The sequence below is a fragment of the Musa acuminata genome, chromosome BXJ2-4 (genome assembly GCF_036884655.1).
Source record: "Musa acuminata AAA Group cultivar baxijiao chromosome BXJ2-4, Cavendish_Baxijiao_AAA, whole genome shotgun sequence".
In the NCBI taxonomy this organism is placed as follows: domain Eukaryota; kingdom Viridiplantae; phylum Streptophyta; class Magnoliopsida; order Zingiberales; family Musaceae; genus Musa; species Musa acuminata.
Genome location: NC_088341.1, coordinates 10,750,434 through 10,771,510, shown reverse-complemented (window position 1 = coordinate 10,771,510; position 21,077 = coordinate 10,750,434). Strand labels below are relative to the sequence as shown.

Sequence of the window (21,077 nt, the reverse complement as noted above, 5' to 3'; positions counted from 1 at the left end):
CCTCAGCGCGGCCAGCCCGCCTACGTCGTGCTCCTCGGTTCCATGTCCCGAGACACGCCTGCGCGGCCAGCTCGCCTACGTCGTGCTCCTCGGCTCCATGCTCCCGAGACACGTCTTCCCGAGTCGACCTCAGCGTGGCCTGCCCGCCTGAAGTCGTGTCCTTCGGCCTTTGCCATATCCCTCGGCCGTAGACTGCCGAGCCCCTCTCAGGGCGCCCTGCTGCCCGAGACCACACCTGCGCGGCCTGCCCGCCTGCGTCGTGCTCCTCGACCTCATGATACCCGAGACTACACTTGCGCGGCCAGTCTGCCTGCGTCGTGCTCCTCGGCTTCATGCCCCGAGACACACCTACGTTGCCAGTCCGCCTGTGTCGTGCTCCTCGGCTCAATGCTCCCCGAGACACACCTGCGCGGCCAGCCCGCCTGCGCCGTGCTCCTTGGCTCCATGCTTCCCGAGACACTCCTACGCGGCCAGCCCGCCTACGTCGTGCTCCTCGACTCCATGCTCCCGAGACACGCCTGCGCGGCCAACCCGCCTGCGTCGTGCTCCTCGGCTCCTCGGCTCCATGACCCGAGACACACCTGCGCGGCTAGCCTGCCTGCGTCGTGCTCCTCGGCTCCATGCTTCCCGAGACACGCCTTCGCACCCAGCCCGCCTGCGTCGTGCTCCTCGGCTCCATGTTTCCTGAGACACGCCTGCGCGGCCAGCCCGCCTACGTCGTGCTCCTCGGCTCCATGCCCCGAGACACACCTGCGCGGCCAGCCCGCCCACGTCGTGCTCCTCGGCTCCATGCTCCCCGAGACACACCTGCGTAGCTAGCCCGCCTACGTCGTGCTCCTCAACCCCATGCTCCCGGAGACTGCGGTTGCGCGGCCAGCCCGCCTGAAAGCTGAAGCCATGCCTTGGACTCCCGTCATAACGACCGACGCATAGCTTCTTTCCGAGGGGGAATATGATGAGGATAGTAATTATGATAAGACTCGGCTAACGTCAGACGACGCCTCACGCCTCGATCGAAGCGATAACACCCGGTCAAACGGACCAGAACGCCGGCTGAGGCGCATCAACGCCTACCCAGGCTCGGTTCCTCACGCCACGCCAATGTTGTTGTCAAACGCTACCAGCCTGCCCCCTGCAAGCGGGCACATCAGGAAACAGTAAGCTTCCATATAAATACCCTCGCATTCTGAACAGGAAGGGGAGGAGACACAAAAAACACTTCATCCAAATCCCCCTCCACATCCCGTAACTTGATCGTCGGAGGGGTCGGGCCGAGCATCCCGTCCCGACCTTTGTGCAGGTGCGAAGCCAAAGGTCCCCGCCGAACGCGCAGGCGAGGAGTTCCTGCCCGGAGGAGACGACTACTCCGTCCCGATCGGACGCCGCACCCGACCCCCTCAGCGGGCCCGAGGGACACCCCATAGAGATCCCCATCGTCCGAACCCGAACCGAGCCGCGTCGGCCCCGAGGCCACAGCTCAAAGTTGTTTCTCACAACAAAGCTTAAACTCACTTGCATACGAGAGGAAATATTATATCCTATGAGTATATTGGACTCTTCGTAAAAAACTTCAACTCACTGCTATAAAATGTTGAGAAAACAGTGGAAGATGGAAGGTGGGAAAAGATACAGTTCATCTGGTCGGGTTGGCCATTGGTGACCTGCAGAAAGATGTCGAGGTTGTATTGACTCGGCCAATCCTACAGCCTAAGAGATTCTCCTATATCCAAATCCAAATGGAAGCCTCCGAGTGAGACCGCCATTGACTTGGGAGTCTCGAGGTGTCACTGACGACGCCCATGTTCGATTGTGTCTCCCGATGATAGCTTAATCATATTAGTAGAGTCTCAACACTAACAGAGAGTAAAAACGTGCAGAGAACGGCCGATACTGTCATTCTCAGCGCCCATGAATCGAACACTTACCAGGCGCATCGATAGGAACCGCCATCGTCGCTGGCGCTCCCACTTGTGCTAACGAGGAGTATCCGCGGCTTCGACCCGATCTACGACTTCTCAGGGACGACTTGATGCGGCGGCATCGGCTCACGCCCACTTGCACGGCCGACAGTGCACCATTAACGCCGAGCTGTGGCGTACGACGGAGCACTAAATAGCCGACCCACGACGCCTTCCTTTAATTCCACAACTGCTCTCCCCTCCACCGACCCAAGCAACGATGGGCGTGGCGATGGAAGACTGTGAAGCTCTTTAATTAGCGGTCGCCACACATACACGATTTATTCTTTCTTTTTCTTTGCTATAAATAAAAGAAAATATATTTAAGAAAAAGGTTCCTCCTGCTCTGAAATTTACATATTGTGCATCGTCCGCGACGACGATTCCGGACGCTACCTAAGCAACGAGTGCATGCTGTGTCACGTTGCCACCTACTCCGTCGATGCAGTCGTGAGACGAGCGCTGACGGCCCGTCAGGCGACCATGGTTTCTAATTGGCCACATGTCCGGCTAACGCCGTTCTCGGTTGGCTGCCGCAATAACTCGACCAACGCCTCCGCCTGTTTATTTAATCGTAAAAAAATAATTTATACCGAGTCAAAAAAAAAGAAGAAGATAATTAAATACAGGTTGGAGTCGGAGAACCGCACAGGATGGCGAGGTGAGGTTACCAACCTTCTTCTCGCAGTCTCTGGAGGATTGGGAGAGGGCGATGAGCGGCGGGATGGCGCCCTCGCGGACGACCAGCCTCCGGTGAGCGTCGCTCTCCTGGCAGATCTGTAGGAGTGACAGCATCGCCACCTTCTTCTGCTTCCCTCTGCCCGTCTCTAACATGTCCACCAGTACCGGCACCCCGCCCTCGTCCACCGTCGCGGCCCGGCCCTCCGATGTCGCCAGCACGCAGAGGAGCACAAAGGCCGCCTTGTCCACCATCCCGGACTTTGGATCGGCTATCAGGTCCAGCAGCGGGTGCACCACCCCGGCCTCCACCGCCGGGGCCACGTTGTCCTTGGTCGCCAGCAGCACGTAGAGGGCGGTGGCGGCGTCCTTCTTGCCGCGGGGGCTGCCGGTCTCGAGGAGGGCGACGAGAGGTGGGATGGCGCCGGAGCGGGCGAGGACGGCGCGGAGGTCGTCGAGCTGAGCGAGGCGGAAGAGGGCGGACGCGGCGTTCTCCCGCGCGGCGGGGGTGCCGGCGCGGAGGGCGCGGACGAGGTGGCAGACGGCGCCTGCGGCGGCGATGGGGGCCTTGTTCTCGTCGCACAGAGAGAGGTTGAGGATGGCGGTGACGCCGTGCTCCTGCATCTGCGGGTCTGGGTGGGAGAGGAGGGCGACGAGGGGGGCGACGGCGCCGGCGCGGGCGATGCGGAGGCGGTTCTCGGTGCTGTTCTTGGCAAGAAAGCGGAGCACCATGACGGCGCGAAGCTGCGACTCGACGGAGGGCGACTCGAGGTCCAATATGAAGCCGCGGACCATCTCGTCCGAGAAGTCGTCGTCGGAGCAGACCAGCAGGCCGTCGAGGTCGCCAGTGCGATCGCTCCGGCACTCGCTGAATGGGGCGGTGGAATCGGTGGTTTCGCTGTAGGAGCGGCCCATGCGGCGGTGGGACTCCGGTGGGCTCCCCATCATCATCATCTCCGTTCGATTCGACGTCGAGAGATCGACTGCGGGGGAAGCAGGTGGAGCAAAGCAACCAACCGGCGTGAGGAATCCCCCCGTGATGACCAACTTATATAACTATCAAACAGATAATTTATTCTTGCATAGGCACGAAGTATTAGTGCGTTTTCAACACCCCTGAGTCAACGCTTTGATGGGTCTCGGAGTCCATGCTACTTGTAAGATTATATTGAGCAGCAGTGTTATGATTGGGTTTATTACGGAGCAGTATTATCGAGGTTTTCATACCCTTTTTTATTATTATATTCTTCATCTCGGATATTAATTACAATTGAAGGAAGTTTGTAAGACGCAGTCATCTCGACCGAAGCCAGCCTCCGGATAAGAAACTGCGATGTATCTGATGGGGAAGAAGTGAGCGAGATTGATTTGGACGCAACGAAGGAACGGATTAGATTTCATCGGGTGACGGTGATCCGGTGTGTGTGTGTGTGAACAAGACTTGTAAGTTGTGCCATGGCCGGTCCTATTCGAATGACGAGATGCTCCTCCAAACAAAGAGGAACCGGTCGAGGAGAAGACGGTGGTGGGTGGCTCTTCTTCCTCTCTTGTCTGCAGCCGGATATACATAAATGAAAATTATAATTACTTTCCGGAAGGAAGATGCACAAGTTGGACCACTGCTTTGCTTTGAAAGAGTAAAGAATCCTCGTCCACTACTAACATCTAATTCGTGGTCAATTCCTCCTAATTTAAACATGCTGAATAGCTTGTGGCTGAAATATCATATTCTTCATGTACTTGACTGAATCGCTTTGCTCGTTGATTGTTTAATTGTGGGTCGAGAATTTTCCTCGTCTTTGTGTAATAAATTTGAAATCCATAGCAATTCCGAATCATGTTGGAAGAGTAGCAATCGCGGAATTACACCGACGACAAGTCTTGCTCCTCCAGTCAAGCGTTTACGTGAGAAGTGTCCGCAGGCAGACCGTGTGAGACATTGTTTTATATATATATATATATATATATATATATATATATATATATATATATATATATATATATATATATAAACTAAAGAGTAGGTGATGAAAATGAGATTTGATATTCTGATTTTAAGGTGATTTGATAAAATATTTACGGATTGGGTTCGGTAGTACCTTTCAGAATATTACGATGATTTGATATAATATTTATATCAAATATTATATCAAATCATTTGTGCTGGTAAAGACTTCTCCTCCTCCGTAAAGAACAACAAGGACTTAGCGTGTTCTTTTTTTGTTCTTCTTTATTATAAATACAACTTTATTGATCAAATCTTACTCATTTTAACACAAAGACCTATTCAAAGCTTAATTTCTCCCGATTGATTATGTAAATAATTTGAAGTTAATGATATTCATCGTGTCAACACTAAAATCTTTCGAATCAAATATGATACTTATTCTTCTCCGGTCATTTATGATAAAGGTCATAACACTAGATAAGATGCCTCTTTACGTATGACATCATCAGACTCTTCATTTTTCACTCTTAATATTATTTTTTATATCCAACCTCTATTAACTTATGCATCGAATGAATCTCGATCGATATATCTTCGTGTATCTCATAAGAATTTTATCATTTTAATAACGTCAATCATGTCACAAACATAAGTCTAGATATCCAAATCGATAAAGATTAAAAATCTCTAAGTCGAGAAATCCAAGTCCAAAGAGATAAAAAATATCTATTTTAATTCGAGATTGAAAGAAGTTAAAAACAATAGAAATAACCAAAATTAAAATTAATAAGCTTGAATACTAAATGAGTTTGATAGAGCAATATTTAAGGTGTAAAAATATGTCAGGCTCTCAACTTTTGGTAAGTTTGATACACAATCATAAGACAAATGATTAAGGTGTGATCAAAATTGAAATTAATAAGCTGGAGTCGCTAAATTAGCTTCTAATTTCGGTTTGATGTATTTTTATTTAACTAAAATCAATAGCTACCGTTCATAATCATCATGACTTTGCTCAATTGTTTTTATTTATGTTAGAATATGCTGAGATATCACACATGTTTTAACCCATATGTGATCATAGATATGCATCGACCAACGCAACATGACATATCCTCAATTTTTTTTCCATTAACAGTCATTTTTATGAATGTGACATGCATTTAAAAATTAAATTATTATAATATATGCAAAAGCATCATATCTCCGTGCATTGCACGCAGCTAATTTATTTTATTTACTTATTTATTATGTTAAAAAAAAAAAAAGGGCAGAGCTAAAGGTAGAAAAAGACTCACCGGAGAAGAGCGGACATTACAGCAAGCAGCTGATCGGCTTCGTGATGCCACTCTCCAAAGGCGTAGCAGCATCCACGACTTCACAAGTCTACTTCAACGGTGAATCCAGGTCTTCTGCGATGAGGCTGCATCACGACGAAGAAGAAGTCTACTCTGGCTACCATGTCAAGAAGAAGCCCATCGAATCCCCGGAGGCGTGGGACCTCCTCTCGTATCACATTTGCCACGGAAGTGGCCATCGACGGGACCTCCATAAAATAATATTCATTGTGGAATTGCAGCGAACACGTCGTGGGCCACACTCCATATGCTAATAAAAAAAGGCGACGGCGACGGCACGCCAGCATCCGGTGGACGTACGGCCTCCGAAGGCCGAGTCTTGCTTCTCAAGTCCACCGGTGAATCGACTGCTTGTGCTTTTGCCTCCGGTCCGACAAAACTCCGAGCATCGATTCCAAGCACGTGCTTTGCGATCTCATTCTCACGGATAGCTACCTCTCTGTTGCTTTCTGCCGCATCGATTCCTGCGGTCGGACGATACCCTTTTTCAAGACTTCTTCATCTTGATTTTTCTATTTGATAAACTAAAAGAAGGAAATAATAATCATAATAATTAATTAATGATGGAAATTTAAAGATTCCTGTGATCGATTTGTAGTTTTACTAATATATGTATATTATTTTTAATTTAAATCATATGATAAATGAAATCGAAAATTTAGATGATTAAGTTCACGACTTTTGAATTATGAATAAAGGGATTAAAATTGATTTAGTAGAAGCCTCAAAAAGACTCGATTGAGCATTTTTATTGCATATACACACATACGATGTTGTCATGCAAAGATTGCATTTTGGGGGAGGAGAGGAAGCATTTTTATTGGATCGGGTCAAATGGGCCATCTTGGACCAGTGTTGTGTGCGGAGAAAGAAGGTTCCTTGTATATTTGAGGCAGTGGGTGTAACACCCAAAACTCCGTCGTTATTCCCGAATGGTAATGGACATCGTTAATTAAAAATCAGATAGTGATGATTTTTCTAGATAAATTGTTGTGACTTTGTTTTCTTATTTGATAATTTTGTTTCTTATTTAATTGACCAAGTGTTATTGTATCTTGATTAAGAGAAAAAAAGTATGACCTCTTTATGTGACAAAGAGGCTAACACTGCGTTGGGTATGCATCACCAATTGTATTAACAGTCACTTTACCATTTCAATGGTCTAAATGTCGCCTAAGAGACAATTAGACTATGTAATTATGGCAACTTGATAATTGAAACCATCATCTTAAACTTAATTAGGTCATGTTGTCAGTCACCTTCTTAGTGATAGTTATGCCACCTCGACAATCAAAATCATTACCCCACCAACAATTAGATCACGTTACCACCATCTCCATAGGCAATGATTCCACTACCTCGATAAGTCACAACTACCACTCTAAATATAATTAGGTTATAACGCTTCTCACCTGAATGATCGAAACTATCACTCTAAAGATGATTAATCACGTCACCTATCATCTTGATACCCACTCTAATTATCCTAACCATGAATGATTAGGGACTTAGGCTATAAATAAACTTTCTCTCATCATCATCATCATCATCATCATCATCATCATCATATTATTCTACATCCCAATATTCATCATACTCATTAGAGGAATCGAATCAAAAATCCCGAAGCTGATATATCGAGATTCTACAATGACTACTAAAATCCACATCGGTAAATTAACATCCCGAGTTGAATCAATTAACCTGCTTCTATCTCAGTCTCGAGCTACGTCTTCAACTTCTCCTACTATGACAGATATGAGGACAACACTTCCACCGTCCTCGTGCACCTTTTTTGCGAACAAGTTTAATTTCGTCTTCCTAAATGGAGTAGGACGACCATTTAATCGGTGAAGGCCAATTGGATCAGCCAGTTCGTCCGATTCGTATCAAGAATTGCTTGGTTGAACCCGGTTCAATTCGATAATTCGGATTCCAGACCGGTTCTTCCTAAGGCGGTGGCTAACGAATGTGATGTTTGGCATAGGGTCGCTGTTCATCCATTGTTTCGTGGTCATCGTGATGGCGGCTAACAAGTGAATCATGTTGCAGAACCTGACGCCGTGTGTTGACTGATGTGATCGACGGATCCACCCGATCATCCGGTCCGTCAATTTGCCGGTCAACGATTGATGCTGTACACTGTACCTTCTTCATGGCTCATGTGTTCTCGTGCTAACCGGTAATTATGCCGCCATTGCTGAGCCCAGATACGAACAGCAGAGATTAGACCCAATCTAAGTTTAAATCGGGCTGCTTATGACCATTAAATCAAGCTCAAGTGACTGCATTTCCTTAGTGTAAGAACTCGGAATCATATATCAACAATCATACAATGAAGCAGATGTGAGAAAATTATAAAACAATTATATACAGAGTTCACGAGGTTCCATTAATATGAGGTTTAAAGAGATGATTTCCGTGAGAACCTGACAATCTTAACTTCCGTATATTTAATATAATTAACCTTGTTGCACAGGGTGAGCAATCTTAACTTTCTTGGCGATCCTCATTTCAGTCAACGTGAGATCATCGTTAGGTGATACCTTGTTATCTCCTCATATATACAATATAGCGCCTGTTCGTTGACCAGAGAAAGTCTAACCCCTGGAAACCGCGAAGCCTTTTCCCCTCTGTGGCTGTAACAAACAACCAGTTTCTAACCTTGCTTACGGCTCAAGATCACAAACCAAGAACATCATTATTGAGATCTCAATCCCAAAAACCAACTCCGAAGATGATGAGCTTGGATATTTCTTCCCGATCAAACCCATCATCCAGAAAGATAATTTACATCAGTAATCACATAATGATCGAAAAACGGGGAAAAAATATTTACGAACAAGAATCAATGAAGGTCTTCCAGATCACTTGCATGTCCTCTCCACCTTCTTGTCCTGGTAGGAGGAAGGTGCCACCACCAAACTCTTCTCACTCATCCGCCTGTCATCCTTCTTCCTCTTCACCCTTCTCCTCTGAGCCTTACCTTCTCCTTGCATTGTGGGCACCATGTACCACCATATCGAGGTGCAGCATATGGCAAACACTCTTCCAAACATCAACAAGCAGAACAGTATCAGCACCGTCACCATCACCAGAGGCCAATAGTAGCTTGGCCTCCAGTCCCTCCATGACCATCGTTTCTTCACCTCCCTCTCCGATACTGCAACCATCTCCTTGATGACTTCCTTCTCATCCTTAGAACCCACGAGCGGTATGACTTCCTTGAGGTCTTCATCGGCGGCGTGAGCCACCGCCGGCGGCATCGGCTGCCGGCTCATATGATCGTTGTGTCTTAACAAGATCGGCACACACTCACTGGACTCCGAATACATGAACCAGACCGACGTCGACGCATCCTGCGGTCCAGCGTTCGCCATGATCTTGGCCCTTCGGTTCTCGAGGTCAGCAAGCACGGCGGCGAACTTGTCGAGGCCTCGCGTCGAGTACGGGTTCTTGTCGGCCTTCTTCTTCTTCGATGCCTTCGGTGACCATGACTTGTCGACTCTTTTGAGGCTTCTCAATCCACACAACATAGCTTGGGCAAGCGAACATGAAGGAGTTCTGAAACCTGATGGCATCTCGTGGTGTGTTTATATACATTTGACACATTTAATTATATCTGTATCCTTTTCTTGGTGTGCAGAGAAGGAATTGATAAGTCAAACTTGGACACGGAATTACTAAAGCAATTCTAAGAAGTTTCTGCAAACTACGTTTTCTTGCGGTTGACTTTGTCGAGGGTTAGATGGGTTTCTTGGAGAAGCCGCCACGGAAAACTGGGTTTAAATCAATCCTTCTAACAAACTAATCGCATGTGACGGACTACAACGCCAAACTAACAAATCCAAACGGCTTTTACTGGAAAGCGACAGTACAAATACCGTGCAGAATGTAGGAATACGTTAGAAATCGTTGCTTCGATGATGTTCATCCTATTTCTATTTTATAAATTCAATAATCTATCCGAATTTAATCGAATCAATTTTGTGACAATCAATTTTCTTTTAATATGATAAGCAATTGAGATAATAACTAGATACAAGATTGACAAAATTTTCCTCGTAATCAAATGTTCATCCTATTTTCACTTTTTTTTATTTTTAAAATAAATGATGAAGATGAGATGTTTTTCTTTTATCAATACCTGTCTGCTTGTCTTGACATGTTTATTTTCTACAAAACTAGTAGAGGCCTCTTTAGTGCTGAGTTCTATATATGGTACCATCCATTAGAAGGTTGTAAAGGATCACTCCAAGAGAATATTTTCCTCCATTCTCACATTTCATTACGATGGCCTATATGTTTTCATCCTTTTTTTTATTGAAAACTAAAAGGGATATCTTATCTATGACTTTTCCAGATTGTTCTCAAGTCTGACGACAAGTTCTCCCTGTTACATGATAAAGAGTGAAAACTATCCAGATATCTTCAATCGAGTTGGACCAAAGGATAATGTAATCATATCTTGATTTGGGTTTAGATGACTCCTAAAATTGATACATGATAATACTTGAATGTGATAAACTCATACATGGCCCATTCCTGTGATGAATGTATTTTAAGGGGTATACATATATAAAAATCATCAGGAAAAGGATATTTGGATTGAACAAACAAGATAAATAACACCGCCATATTTACATAATAAAGGTGCCCATAGTTAGATGATAGATTGATGGAATAGGTTTTCTGCCATGACATTTGACTTTTTCTCACTATGATACAAGTGTTACTAATGAGCAAGTCATTTCTATTTTTCTAATTGATATAGACCTGGATTATCCCTTTTAATAACAATGCTATAAAACTGCAATGTCAAATTCACAAAATTAGCATCTTGGAAGCTAATTATATTTCCTCTCTAGCTTAATACCATGAACTAAGTTGGAAGAGTATAGAAGAATATTCATAGTCCTACTATTGATTTATAAATAACAATACTCATTAAGCCTTTATTGCACCATGTAAAATCAACAAGAACCATAGTCTGGGAGGAAGTTTTATGGACAAGAAAATGCAAGCAAATTGCTAGCTAAAAACAAGCACGTGGGATGTTCTATTGGTTTGCTCACAGTCAACTAATTTATTACAAAGAGACTGTTCTTAAAATGACTTGAGCTGTGGGCCTGCCTTGAATGACACTCCAAGCCAAGGTTGGAATCACTAGAAAACGTTGCTATCTTACCGCTTGATGCATGCTTTCTATCCAGAAACACAAAATTTTCCTGCAACATGTTCTAGATGCATCAATTATCTCATGGGCACTGTGTAAGTTATGAGCACTTGTCAAGGAAAAAGGAAGAATGCTTGCTATCATATCGTGGAAATTCTCTCTCTATTTTCTTTTTTAATATAAAACTAGATTCTATGTTAACGGGTTGGATGGGATGTTTACCATGGACACACACTACAGAGCCAAATCCGCTCCCAGCAGACCGGATCGGATCTGAAACCTTTATCCAACATTCAAACGGATCATTATAAGTGAGATTGGTAGACCAAGTCATGGTTGTGCTAAGAGGTTTTTAAGAAGCGAATCAGACCAAATCGAGTCAAACCATTCCGAAAAGGAACAACCAAACACGAACCGATCAGCCAACAACCGGGTATGACTCATGAACCCAATCGGCTGTTTTGATTTGTGATGGGTTCGCATCGGATTAGATCGTTCTTTTCTATCTAATTGATTGAGTTTACCAAACGATCTGATTCTAAGAACAAATTGAACGAGAACTGGATAAGCCAATGTGACTACCAAAATCAAGTCCCTAAGTCAAATTGTTTTTCTCTCTCGATCAGAATAGTTTACTTGAAACGTGGTGGGCTCGACGATAAGCCAATGTGACTTGCGTAGAAATCTCGAATAAGCAACATGAACCTGTCTCCGCGAGATGCAGAAGACCAGTGGCGGTTTTCAAATCGATCTAAACACTACATTAAAAAAAAAGAAGAAAAAGACGAAATTGACTACCTCGATTCTGAAACTAAGATCCACCACCTTGAAACGGGATGCGTAAGTCGGGCACCTTCTCACTCGATCCTAATCTCAAAAGCAAGCATCCAAAAGACAGCCACAGCAAAGGGCGGCCAAGCTGCACCAACCGAATTAAACACGCAAGAATGGTCCTATTTTTGTGTGAGAAAAAAAGCTCCGAGGAATTCGGCACACTTCTCATCGGGAGAAATGGCGGAATACTTCTCGCAAACGTCACCAATCTACGGAAAAACAGTAATCATGCGAAGGACGGGGGCGCAGGATCTGCTAATCTTTGCGATCAGATCAAATCTTGTTCGATCCGTCTACGCAAAAAAGAGGGACCAAACAGAAAAAAGGATTGGGGGAAAATGGGAGTTTAGTTTCGACTACTTACCATCCTTCCATGACGGAAGGCCGGCTGATTGACTGCTGGGGGGCGTCTGAGCGTACGGTGAAGGGTATCCGGGTAGCCAGCCAGCGGGTACCCCTGCGGCAGATAGGCGTTTTTCGGGTACTTCTCTGGCGGATATCCTGATCAAAGCAACAACAAGCATCAGCAAGCTGAAACCCTAGAAAAGCATCGATGGATGGAGGAGTCGGAGTGCCTTGGGAAGGAAGGACCCCGATGGAAAGCTGCTGCTGGTTGTAATAGCTCATCTTCTCAAAACTTCGATCAGGGGCGGCGAGGCGAGAGACCCTGTTTCGTAAGCCGCAACAGTATTTGAAACGGAAATGGAGCGGGAAGACGATGCTTTCAGCGCGCAATTAATAGGACCGAAACGATCTCGTTCGGAACGGTCATCAGAAAAGTCGGTAATCTTATGGTATGACACACCAAGGAACCCCACCACGCGTCTCACCCTTGTGTCCAATGACGGGCAGGAAAGGTTTCTATTCAATGGATCGGATAGCGACTTCTTTAGAAACGTAGCCACATCTCCGTTGATTGTTAGAAACATGCTTTTACAATATAGACAATTTGTTGTCGCAGCAACTATCTGTAATAATAATGTTTGGTGAAAAATAGGAGCATATTTTGGTGGAAAAGAATAAACAAATTTTAGGTTAATTGCCCATAATAAAATGTTTATTTTTATTCAACATAAAAGAAATTTCTGATGATATGGTATCATGGAATTCGCAAAATATTCAAATACATTTTTTTTTGTATAATTGTAGCTTATATATATATATATATAACATTATTTTTTATATAAAAATTATTATCACCATCATCATCATCAATAATTAATTTGAGTAATAATAATTAAAAAATTAAAATATCTTAAATATTTTGAATATTTTTAAATTATCTCTTTGTAAATAGATATATGTGCTTTCAATGTAAGTGATAAAATAAAATCACATAAGATAGACCAATTGCATTCACCTAAAAAATGTTATGTTATTGGGCAGTCTTTGTAAACTGCCCAATAGGATGCGTGGGTTGCAGGTAGAGCCGATGGTAGTAGGGTATATAAGAATGGAGGGAGATGATGTGATGAAACATGTATTAGATTTTATCTGAATGTTTGACTTCACAACTCATCAAACTTAACCCCTACAGTGGTGACCACAGTCGAGAAATATCCAGTCTTATTCTTGGAGAATTGGTTTAACCAAGGTTCGTCGTACCGTACTGTACCGGTGTTTCAACCCGGGCTCGGTACGGTACGGTATCGGTGTACCGAGCGGTACATCAGGGCGTACCGAGCGGTACACCCTGGTGTACCGAACAATTTTATACTTTTATACCGTAGCAGTGCTACAGTATAGTACTGTAGCACTGTAGCGGTACCGAGCAGTCCGTGTACCGGTAACCTATCGGATCGGTACGTACCGCACGGTACGGGCGGTACGCTTCGGTATGGCAGACCTTGGGTTTAACCATAAAACTGCACGAAGGGGTGAAATCATTTCTCAGGTTAGCTAATTTGTGATTTCGGGTGATTTCTAAATCTTGTTCTTTTGTTAATTATATTGGATTTAATTCCTTTTTCCAAGCTTTTATCCCAACAACTACTACAAGTTATCCTGATAGATACATTTTTAGTCTATTTTATTATTATCCTGAAATCATTTCACAAGTTATCCTAACCACAAATAGGTGAACAAGTTTTAGTGCGTTGTATTTGGTATCAAAAAAACTAATTGATATATAATCTAGATTTTTTATCTTTTAGTTTATGTCTATGTAATAATACGCTGAACAAGTCACAGGTGTATGGCTGACATTCGGTTTCTATGTCTTCCATTTGTTTATACCTAATTCTTGACTTTCCAAATTTTGCTGCTAATGTTACATTTGCTGTTTAGCAGTTTTGTGGAACCTAGGGCATATTGTTAACATGCTATATAGTTTGAAAGAATGGTTACATGAAATAACTATTCTCCCTTGGATATCTACAAGCAAAGCATCTATTCAAGATTACCATTATGTTATTTTATTACTATGTTTTTTGGCTTACCACCGGTGATGCTTAGGCTGAAAACATTTTGGCTTACCACTGGTGATGCTTAGGCTGAAAACATTTTGGCTTACCACTGGTTATGCTTAGGCTGAAAACATTCTTTCCAATGTTTTGCTTGCTGAATCTACTGAAATATAGGACTGACATGTTTTTTTTTATTAGGTGCAAGAGGTGTTAATCCCATAACCTTGTTAGTACTTCATGATTTGCTATTGTCCTTAGAAAACACTTTGTTTTTACAAAAATGTGATTGTGATTTGCCTATTGACTGACTAGTTGTTCCTTGATATACCCCGTAGCTAGGCCTTGTTCTAGGGAGGTTTATGAAGTATTGTTTAATTTTGAGTCTTTTTATACAATCATGGAAGTTATTCAATAAAGAGAAGTGACACTATCACTGTGGCATCATTGTTCAACATGTTGGGAAATCTAGGGGCGACATCATATACGCAGTAGAAGAACAGAAAACAAAAATCCCATATTTCTATAGAAAAATAGTCTCTTATTATCGTACGAAGATTGGTGCGCAAAAACCCGTAAAATCAAAAAACTACACGTGTTAAGGGATGTGCGTTATCTAGGGAGATCGTATATCCTTGAATTCTTGTAGATCTGTGGGAGAGGATGAAGGAGATCAACTGTCCTCTTCTCTAGTGATAATTCATATGGCAGAGGCTACAAAGACGCTTCTCAATTCGGTGCTCAAATCTTCTCGCTGCACGCACCACATAACTAAGAAGGGGCCGACCTTTCTTGTTATTCACACGCCCCAAATAGGGGCTGCAGGTTGACGAGGAGAGGGGGAGAGGAGAATAGGAGGTGGCAGCCAAAAGGGTCTTGCCTATGGCCCTTTGGTTCCCTCCTATTTATAGAGGTCTCCTATCAACTTAACTCTAATGGATCCTGCCCTATTAAGTATTGGATTTCCATCCAACTACCCAAGCCTCTTAGATTAGTGAGTCTCTACCTAATAATCTATCATTGACTCTTATTGGATCTCATCTATGGGATCCAATAATTCAGGGGCTCCAACGGATATCTCATATCCGAACTTCTACTCGTCGCAACACCTACCATATGTGTGTGACTCTCTAGGCCTAATATCAAGTTGGCCGTGAGTCCTACCTATTAGAACTTCTTCTGGCTTAGTGAATTATTATCTCCATAATTCACTTGACTCATCGACTGCGGGCGTACTAGGTCATTACGCCGCAGTCCCAGACGATACAGGGGAATCCAATCCATTGGACTTATCTGTCGTTAGTTACTGTGTATCTGTAGTCCCTCATCCATCTAATATCCTAGAGATCGTATACCGGACATGGTGCTGTCAGTCTCATATGGTTTCGACTTGAGTCTAGCTCTAATCAGATTCTCTCAGAGAACTCTTTCTCTCTTAATCCAAATGACCCTAGCTAGGGATTTGCTTGAGCAAAAACACATGAGATATTCCTCTCATGATACTGAGAGTGGATGATCCTCTATTGACACTCAATAGCCCTCGTAAGGTTGACTGCCACTTCCAATGACCGGTTGTGCTAGATCTAGAACTTCCAGGTTTATAAGTCTGATATCAGAGAGTGAAGTAATCATACAGGACATCCTTGGTGTCTCAAGTCTAGGGATCAGATACACCACTGAGACGACGGAATCGTTGTCTGACAATGAGGCATCATCAACCATCCAGCATTCTGTGAGTGGATCAATCAGTGAACTCATTCTCCAATGAGCACCTGCGCGGTATCCTTAGTGTCCCTACACGAGCATCTATGACACCAGCCGCCTCCATCATATGGACGAGTATATAATACACCAGTCTATCCGGTCACCTCGATGTCTCTCTCGAGTGACCCATGACCGTGATTATTTAGGGTCTATGTTTAAAGGCGAATCAATCTCATTATTATGATCTCATCACGATCTGATTCTCATTGCACAGATCCATGTACATCACAATATATGCAGCATGCAAGATAAAGTGATAAAATGCCAAATAATATAATAAGCAAAAAGAGTACATGTCATGTCACACGTGCCATCACTCACGTGATTGGCTTGCAAGGCACCTATGACTAGCACAACATACTTTCTAGAATAATTCTAGATATCCTCAATCTGTGGCAAACATTGGAATTATTTTCATATCGTATTTAAACTCTCAGGGAGGTAACATTTAGTTTATGCTCATTGTAAAGTGCATTTTATGAATAATAGTTTCTAGGGGCAAAACCATGTTGGTTTTGAGCTTGTTGTGATCCTCTATCAATTACTGGAATCTAATCGAAATGCCCGTATGTGTTATTACATCCTTGATGCAATGATGCCGCCCTTAGATTTTCCAACATGTTGAACAATGATGCCACAGTGATAGTGTCACTTCTCTTTATTGAATAACTTCCATGATTGTATAAAAAGACTCAAAATTAAGCAATGCTTCATAAACCTCTCTAGAACAAGGCCTAGCTATGGGGCATATCAAGGAACAACTAGTCAGTCAATAGGCAAATCACAATAACATTTTTGTAAAAACAAAGTGTTTTCTAAGGATAATAGCAAATCATGAAGTACTAACAAGGTTATGGGATTAACACCTCTTGCACCTAATAAAAAAAAACATGTCAGTCCTATATTTCAGTAGATTCAGCAAGCAAAACATTGGAAAGAATGTTTTCAGCCTAAGCATAACCAGTGGTAAGCCAAAATGTTTTCAGCCTAAGCATCACCGGTGGTAAGCCAAAATGTTTTCAGCCTAAGCATCACCAGTGGTAAGCCAAAAAACATAGTAATAAAATAACATAATGGTAATCTTGAATAGATGCTTTGCTTGTAGATATCCAAGGGAGAATAGTTATTTCATGTAACCATTCTTTCAAACTATATAGCATGTTAACAATATGCCCTAGGTTCCACAAAACTGCTAAACAGCAAATGTAACATTAGCAGCAAAATTTGGAAAGTCAAGAATTAGGTATAAACAAACGGAAGACATAGAAACCGAATGTCAGCCATACACCTGTGACTTGTTCAGCGTATTATTACATAGACATAAACTAAAGGATAAAAAATCTAGATTATATATCAATTAGTTTTTTTGATACCAAATACAACGCACTAAAACTTGTTCACCTATTTGTGGTTAGGATAACTTGTGAAATGATTTCAGGATAATAATAAAATAGACTAAAAATGTATCTATCAGGATAACTTGTAGTAGTTGTTGGGATAAAAGCTTGGAAAAAGGAATTAAATCCAATATAATTAACAAAAGAACAAGATTTAGAAATCACCCGAAATCACAAATTAGCTAACCTGAGAAATGATTTCACCCCTTCGTGCAGTTTTATGGTTAAACCCAAGGTCTACCATACCGAAGCGTACCGCCCGTACCGTGTGGTATGTACCAGTCTGACAGGTTACCGGTACACGGACTGCTCGGTACCGCTACAATGCTACAGTACTATACTGTAGCACTACTACAGTATGAAAAAGTATAAAATTGTTCGGTACACCAGGGTGTACCGCTCGGTACGCCTTGATGTACCGCTCGGTACACCGATACCGTACCGTACCGAGCCCGGGTTGAAACGCCGGTACAGTACGGTACGACGAACCTTGGTTAAACCAATTCCCCAAGAATAAGACTGGATATTTCTCGACTGTGGTCACCACTGTAGGGGTTAAGTTTGATGAGTTATGAAGTCAAACATTCAGATCAAATCTAATATATGTTTCATCACATCATCTCCCTCCATTCTTAATAGTGGAACCCTACTACCCTATATATATATATATATATATATATATATATATATATATATATATATATATATATATATATATATATATATATATATACATATATATATATATATACATACATATACATATATACATATATACATATATATATATATATGTATATATATACATATATATATATATACATATATATATATATATATATATATATATACATATATATATGTATGTATATATATATATATATGTATGTATATATATGAAACCCCTGAGTTATTTGATTTAGTGATCGGATTTATAAGTCCGTGTCTGAGAGAGAGAGAGCTCCGAGGGAAGTGGCGCAGGTGAAGGGAGACGACGGCCAATGGCCACCATCCGCGCCCGCGGATGACACGGGCCCTCCCATGGCTCCCGTCGCGCGGCATCTCCGAATGGCGGGGTTTCGCGCTACATCGCTTTCGGTCGAAACGCATCCCCCTACTCCCCGCTCGTCCCGTCACTGGGTTCCCAGCCCTTCTCCCCCCCGCGACGGCCACATCCTCTTCCGCTCCTCCATCGTCGTCGTCGAGCGTCTTCTCTTCTCCTCCTCCTTCCTACTTCCCAGAAGAGGAAGTTCGATGCGAGCCAATCCAAAATGGTCCGGATACCTTGCCCTGGATCCCTGCTTATGCATTTTTTGTTTCTTTGGTTTACGTTATCGGAAGTGCCTCCGTTCTTGATGTTGTTCTCTTGATCTTGAATGTATTTTCAAGATTTTGAATTAAAGAAGGGTGACATATATCATGTCATGAGGGAAATTTAATTTTGAGCTGACTTCAAAATTAAATCTACTACTTATTACTCATTGGGAAGATCACAACGTGCCCTACATATCATAACACAAATTCACAGTAAAAATTGCTGAAAGCTATGAAGCCCAATACTTCAGAGTTCTTGCGGTGCCGGTTTTGTGTACCAACGGGATTTTAATGTGCTACAAATATAATTGTCCTAGTTGTTTGTGTTTGCGTGTGCCCGCATGGGCTCGGGAGCAAGTTTGCTCGACCGAGGTGCAAGTCTCTTGTAGGCTCGTAAGGAATTGTCTGCTTTGGACGATGGGTGTACCCGCACGATTTTGTCCTTTCGGAGCATGTGATCTCCAAAAGACGCCTCTGAGGGTAAGGGAGACTCGACGGATTTATGAGCCCTTGGTTCCCATACTCCTCAACTAATGTGGGACTAAATGACCTTATCAAAATATTTGTTATTTAGATGATTGATCATTATTAAGTTAGATATATGGTGGTTATAAATTATCCAGATTGAGCGTAGCATACCTTTATACATAGATTTATAAAAGAATACTTTTTTATTAAATTTTGTGTCTCCTACTCTTGTGAGATTTTTCAAGTCGTTGAGTTTATGTATGTGTTTGTGTCCATGCTTCATAGGCTTCAAGTTTTAATCGTGAATTAGAAACTATTGAGGCTTGAAATTTTAGGAAACTTTTGCTGGTTTCAATACAATAAGCTAAAGACGAGAATAACTAACTGAAAGTATATAATTGTTCTGTTAACTTTTGTTGGAAACATAAGAACTCAAGAAGAATTGTAGCTAAATATTGCATTAATGCACTTTTGTGTGTAAAACTTGATTGTATCAATGTTCTCCACTTGGTATTATGGGAAAGATAGGTGGAATTTGTTTGTATCGGAGATCTGATTAAGCTAATAGGGGTTCCACAGTTTCGCAAGATATTGCTGGACATGGGTGTGATTTATATAATGATTTGTGAATCTTTATTCTAGGTTATTAATAAACTCATAAACAACAATAACAATCTGTCATGTGCCATCTTTCTGGGTTGGCTACATTGATTTTTTTCTCACCATTGTGAATGTATTGTTTAATTTATGTCATTAAAGTATTTTCATGTTGGGGAAAGAAGTTGCTAGTGCACTATTTTTTTTCCTAAACTGGGAACATGATTACAATTTACCTTTTTTAATTATTGCAGGGAACACCAGTTAATATAATTATAGGTTCTCTTGTATGGGTTGAAGATCCAGCAGTAGCTTGGATTGATGGACATGTCGCTAAGATTACTGGTCAAAATGCTGAGGTTCAAACTTCTAATGGGAAAACGGTAAATTGATTGCTACTGCTTAACTCCAGTTCCATTTAAGCATTATGATTAGTAGATAAATAGACCTAGATATATGGCATTAAGCTGATGAGATTCCATATCACCTGATACTTTGGTAATCTGTTTCTACACAGATAAGCGTATCGCTGAACATAATTGATGTCGAGTTTGAACATGGATGATTCATTTACCCACAAACTTCTGTAAACAACATGACTCATTCATTCTTCCTGACAAACTTCATTAACTTACGGAAGTTCCAAACCAAATCAATGCAGTTTCATATTCATACTTGTGAGGTTATCTATTTTATATTTTGTACCTAGTTTCCTCCTTTCTTATTATTTTGGGAATGGACTTGAAGGCAGTTCTCGTTCCACCTCTACAATGGATGCTTTGAATCTAAAAATGACTTATCAGTAAACTTTAATGTTACTACTTTTGCCCCTTTGGGGTTCCCTGTAAGTTCCACTATTAAGAATGGAGGGAGATGATGTGATGAAACATGTATTAGATTTGATCTGAATGTTTGACTTCACAACTCATCAAACTTAACCCCTACAGTGGTGACCACAGTCGAGAAATATCCAGTCTTATTCTTGGGGAATTGGTTTAACCATGGTTCGCCGTACCGTACTGTACCGGCGTTTCAACCCGGGCTCGGTACGGTACGGTATCGGTGTACCGAGCGGTACATCAGGGCGTACCGAGCGGTACACCCTGGTGTACCGAACAATTTTATACTTTTTCATACTGTAGCAGTGCTACAGTATAGTACTGTAGCACTGTAGCGGTACCGA

At 42.5% G+C, this 21,077-nt stretch overlaps 3 protein-coding genes across 4 annotated transcripts in view; 1 reads left to right on the top strand and 2 right to left on the bottom strand.

The window, feature by feature from the left end:
• Positions 1 to 2,231: 2,231 nt before the first annotated feature.
• LOC135609983 (U-box domain-containing protein 4-like) lies at positions 2,232 to 3,770 on the bottom strand. Its single transcript, XM_065103857.1, has 2 exons — positions 2,634 to 3,770; positions 2,232 to 2,518 (listed from the first exon to the last, which is right to left on the bottom strand). The coding sequence occupies exons 1-2, from the start codon at positions 3,588 to 3,590 to the stop codon at positions 2,432 to 2,434; spliced, it is 1,044 nt and encodes a 347-aa protein (XP_064959929.1). The 5' UTR covers positions 3,591 to 3,770; the 3' UTR covers positions 2,232 to 2,431.
• A 5,039-nt stretch (positions 3,771 to 8,809) lies between these two features.
• On the bottom strand, positions 8,810 to 9,523 carry LOC135608700 (uncharacterized). The gene has a single exon (XM_065101726.1). The coding sequence runs from the start codon at positions 9,521 to 9,523 to the stop codon at positions 8,810 to 8,812; it is 714 nt and encodes a 237-aa protein (XP_064957798.1).
• Positions 9,524 to 18,441: 8,918 nt separating this feature from the next.
• The window catches only part of LOC103981403 (myosin-11-like), a 29,408-nt gene continuing 26,772 nt past the window's right edge, over positions 18,442 to 21,077 (top strand). For both annotated transcript variants that reach the window (XR_001977484.2, XM_009398130.3), the window contains exons 1-2: positions 18,442 to 18,789; positions 20,149 to 20,277. Coding sequence is in view for 1 of the 2 variants with exons in the window: in XM_009398130.3 (XP_009396405.1) it covers positions 18,787 to 18,789; positions 20,149 to 20,277 (132 nt within the window). In the remaining variant the exon portion in view is untranslated. The remainder of the gene's footprint in view (positions 18,790 to 20,148; positions 20,278 to 21,077) is intronic.

What these genes read in the sequence shown, in the direction of transcription:
- LOC135609983 (XM_065103857.1), bottom strand. Translation starts at nt 3,590, where the DNA reads ATGATGATGATGGGGAGCCCACCGGAGTCCCACCGCCGCATGGGCCGC. An exon ending in CCAGAGACTGCGAGAAGAAG is followed by an intron (nt 2,519 to 2,633) that starts GTTGGTAACCTC and finishes TTAAATAAACAG; the next exon opens with GCGGAGGCGTTGGTCGAGTT.
- LOC135608700 (XM_065101726.1), bottom strand. Translation starts at nt 9,523, where the DNA reads ATGCCATCAGGTTTCAGAACTCCTTCATGTTCGCTTGCCCAAGCTATG.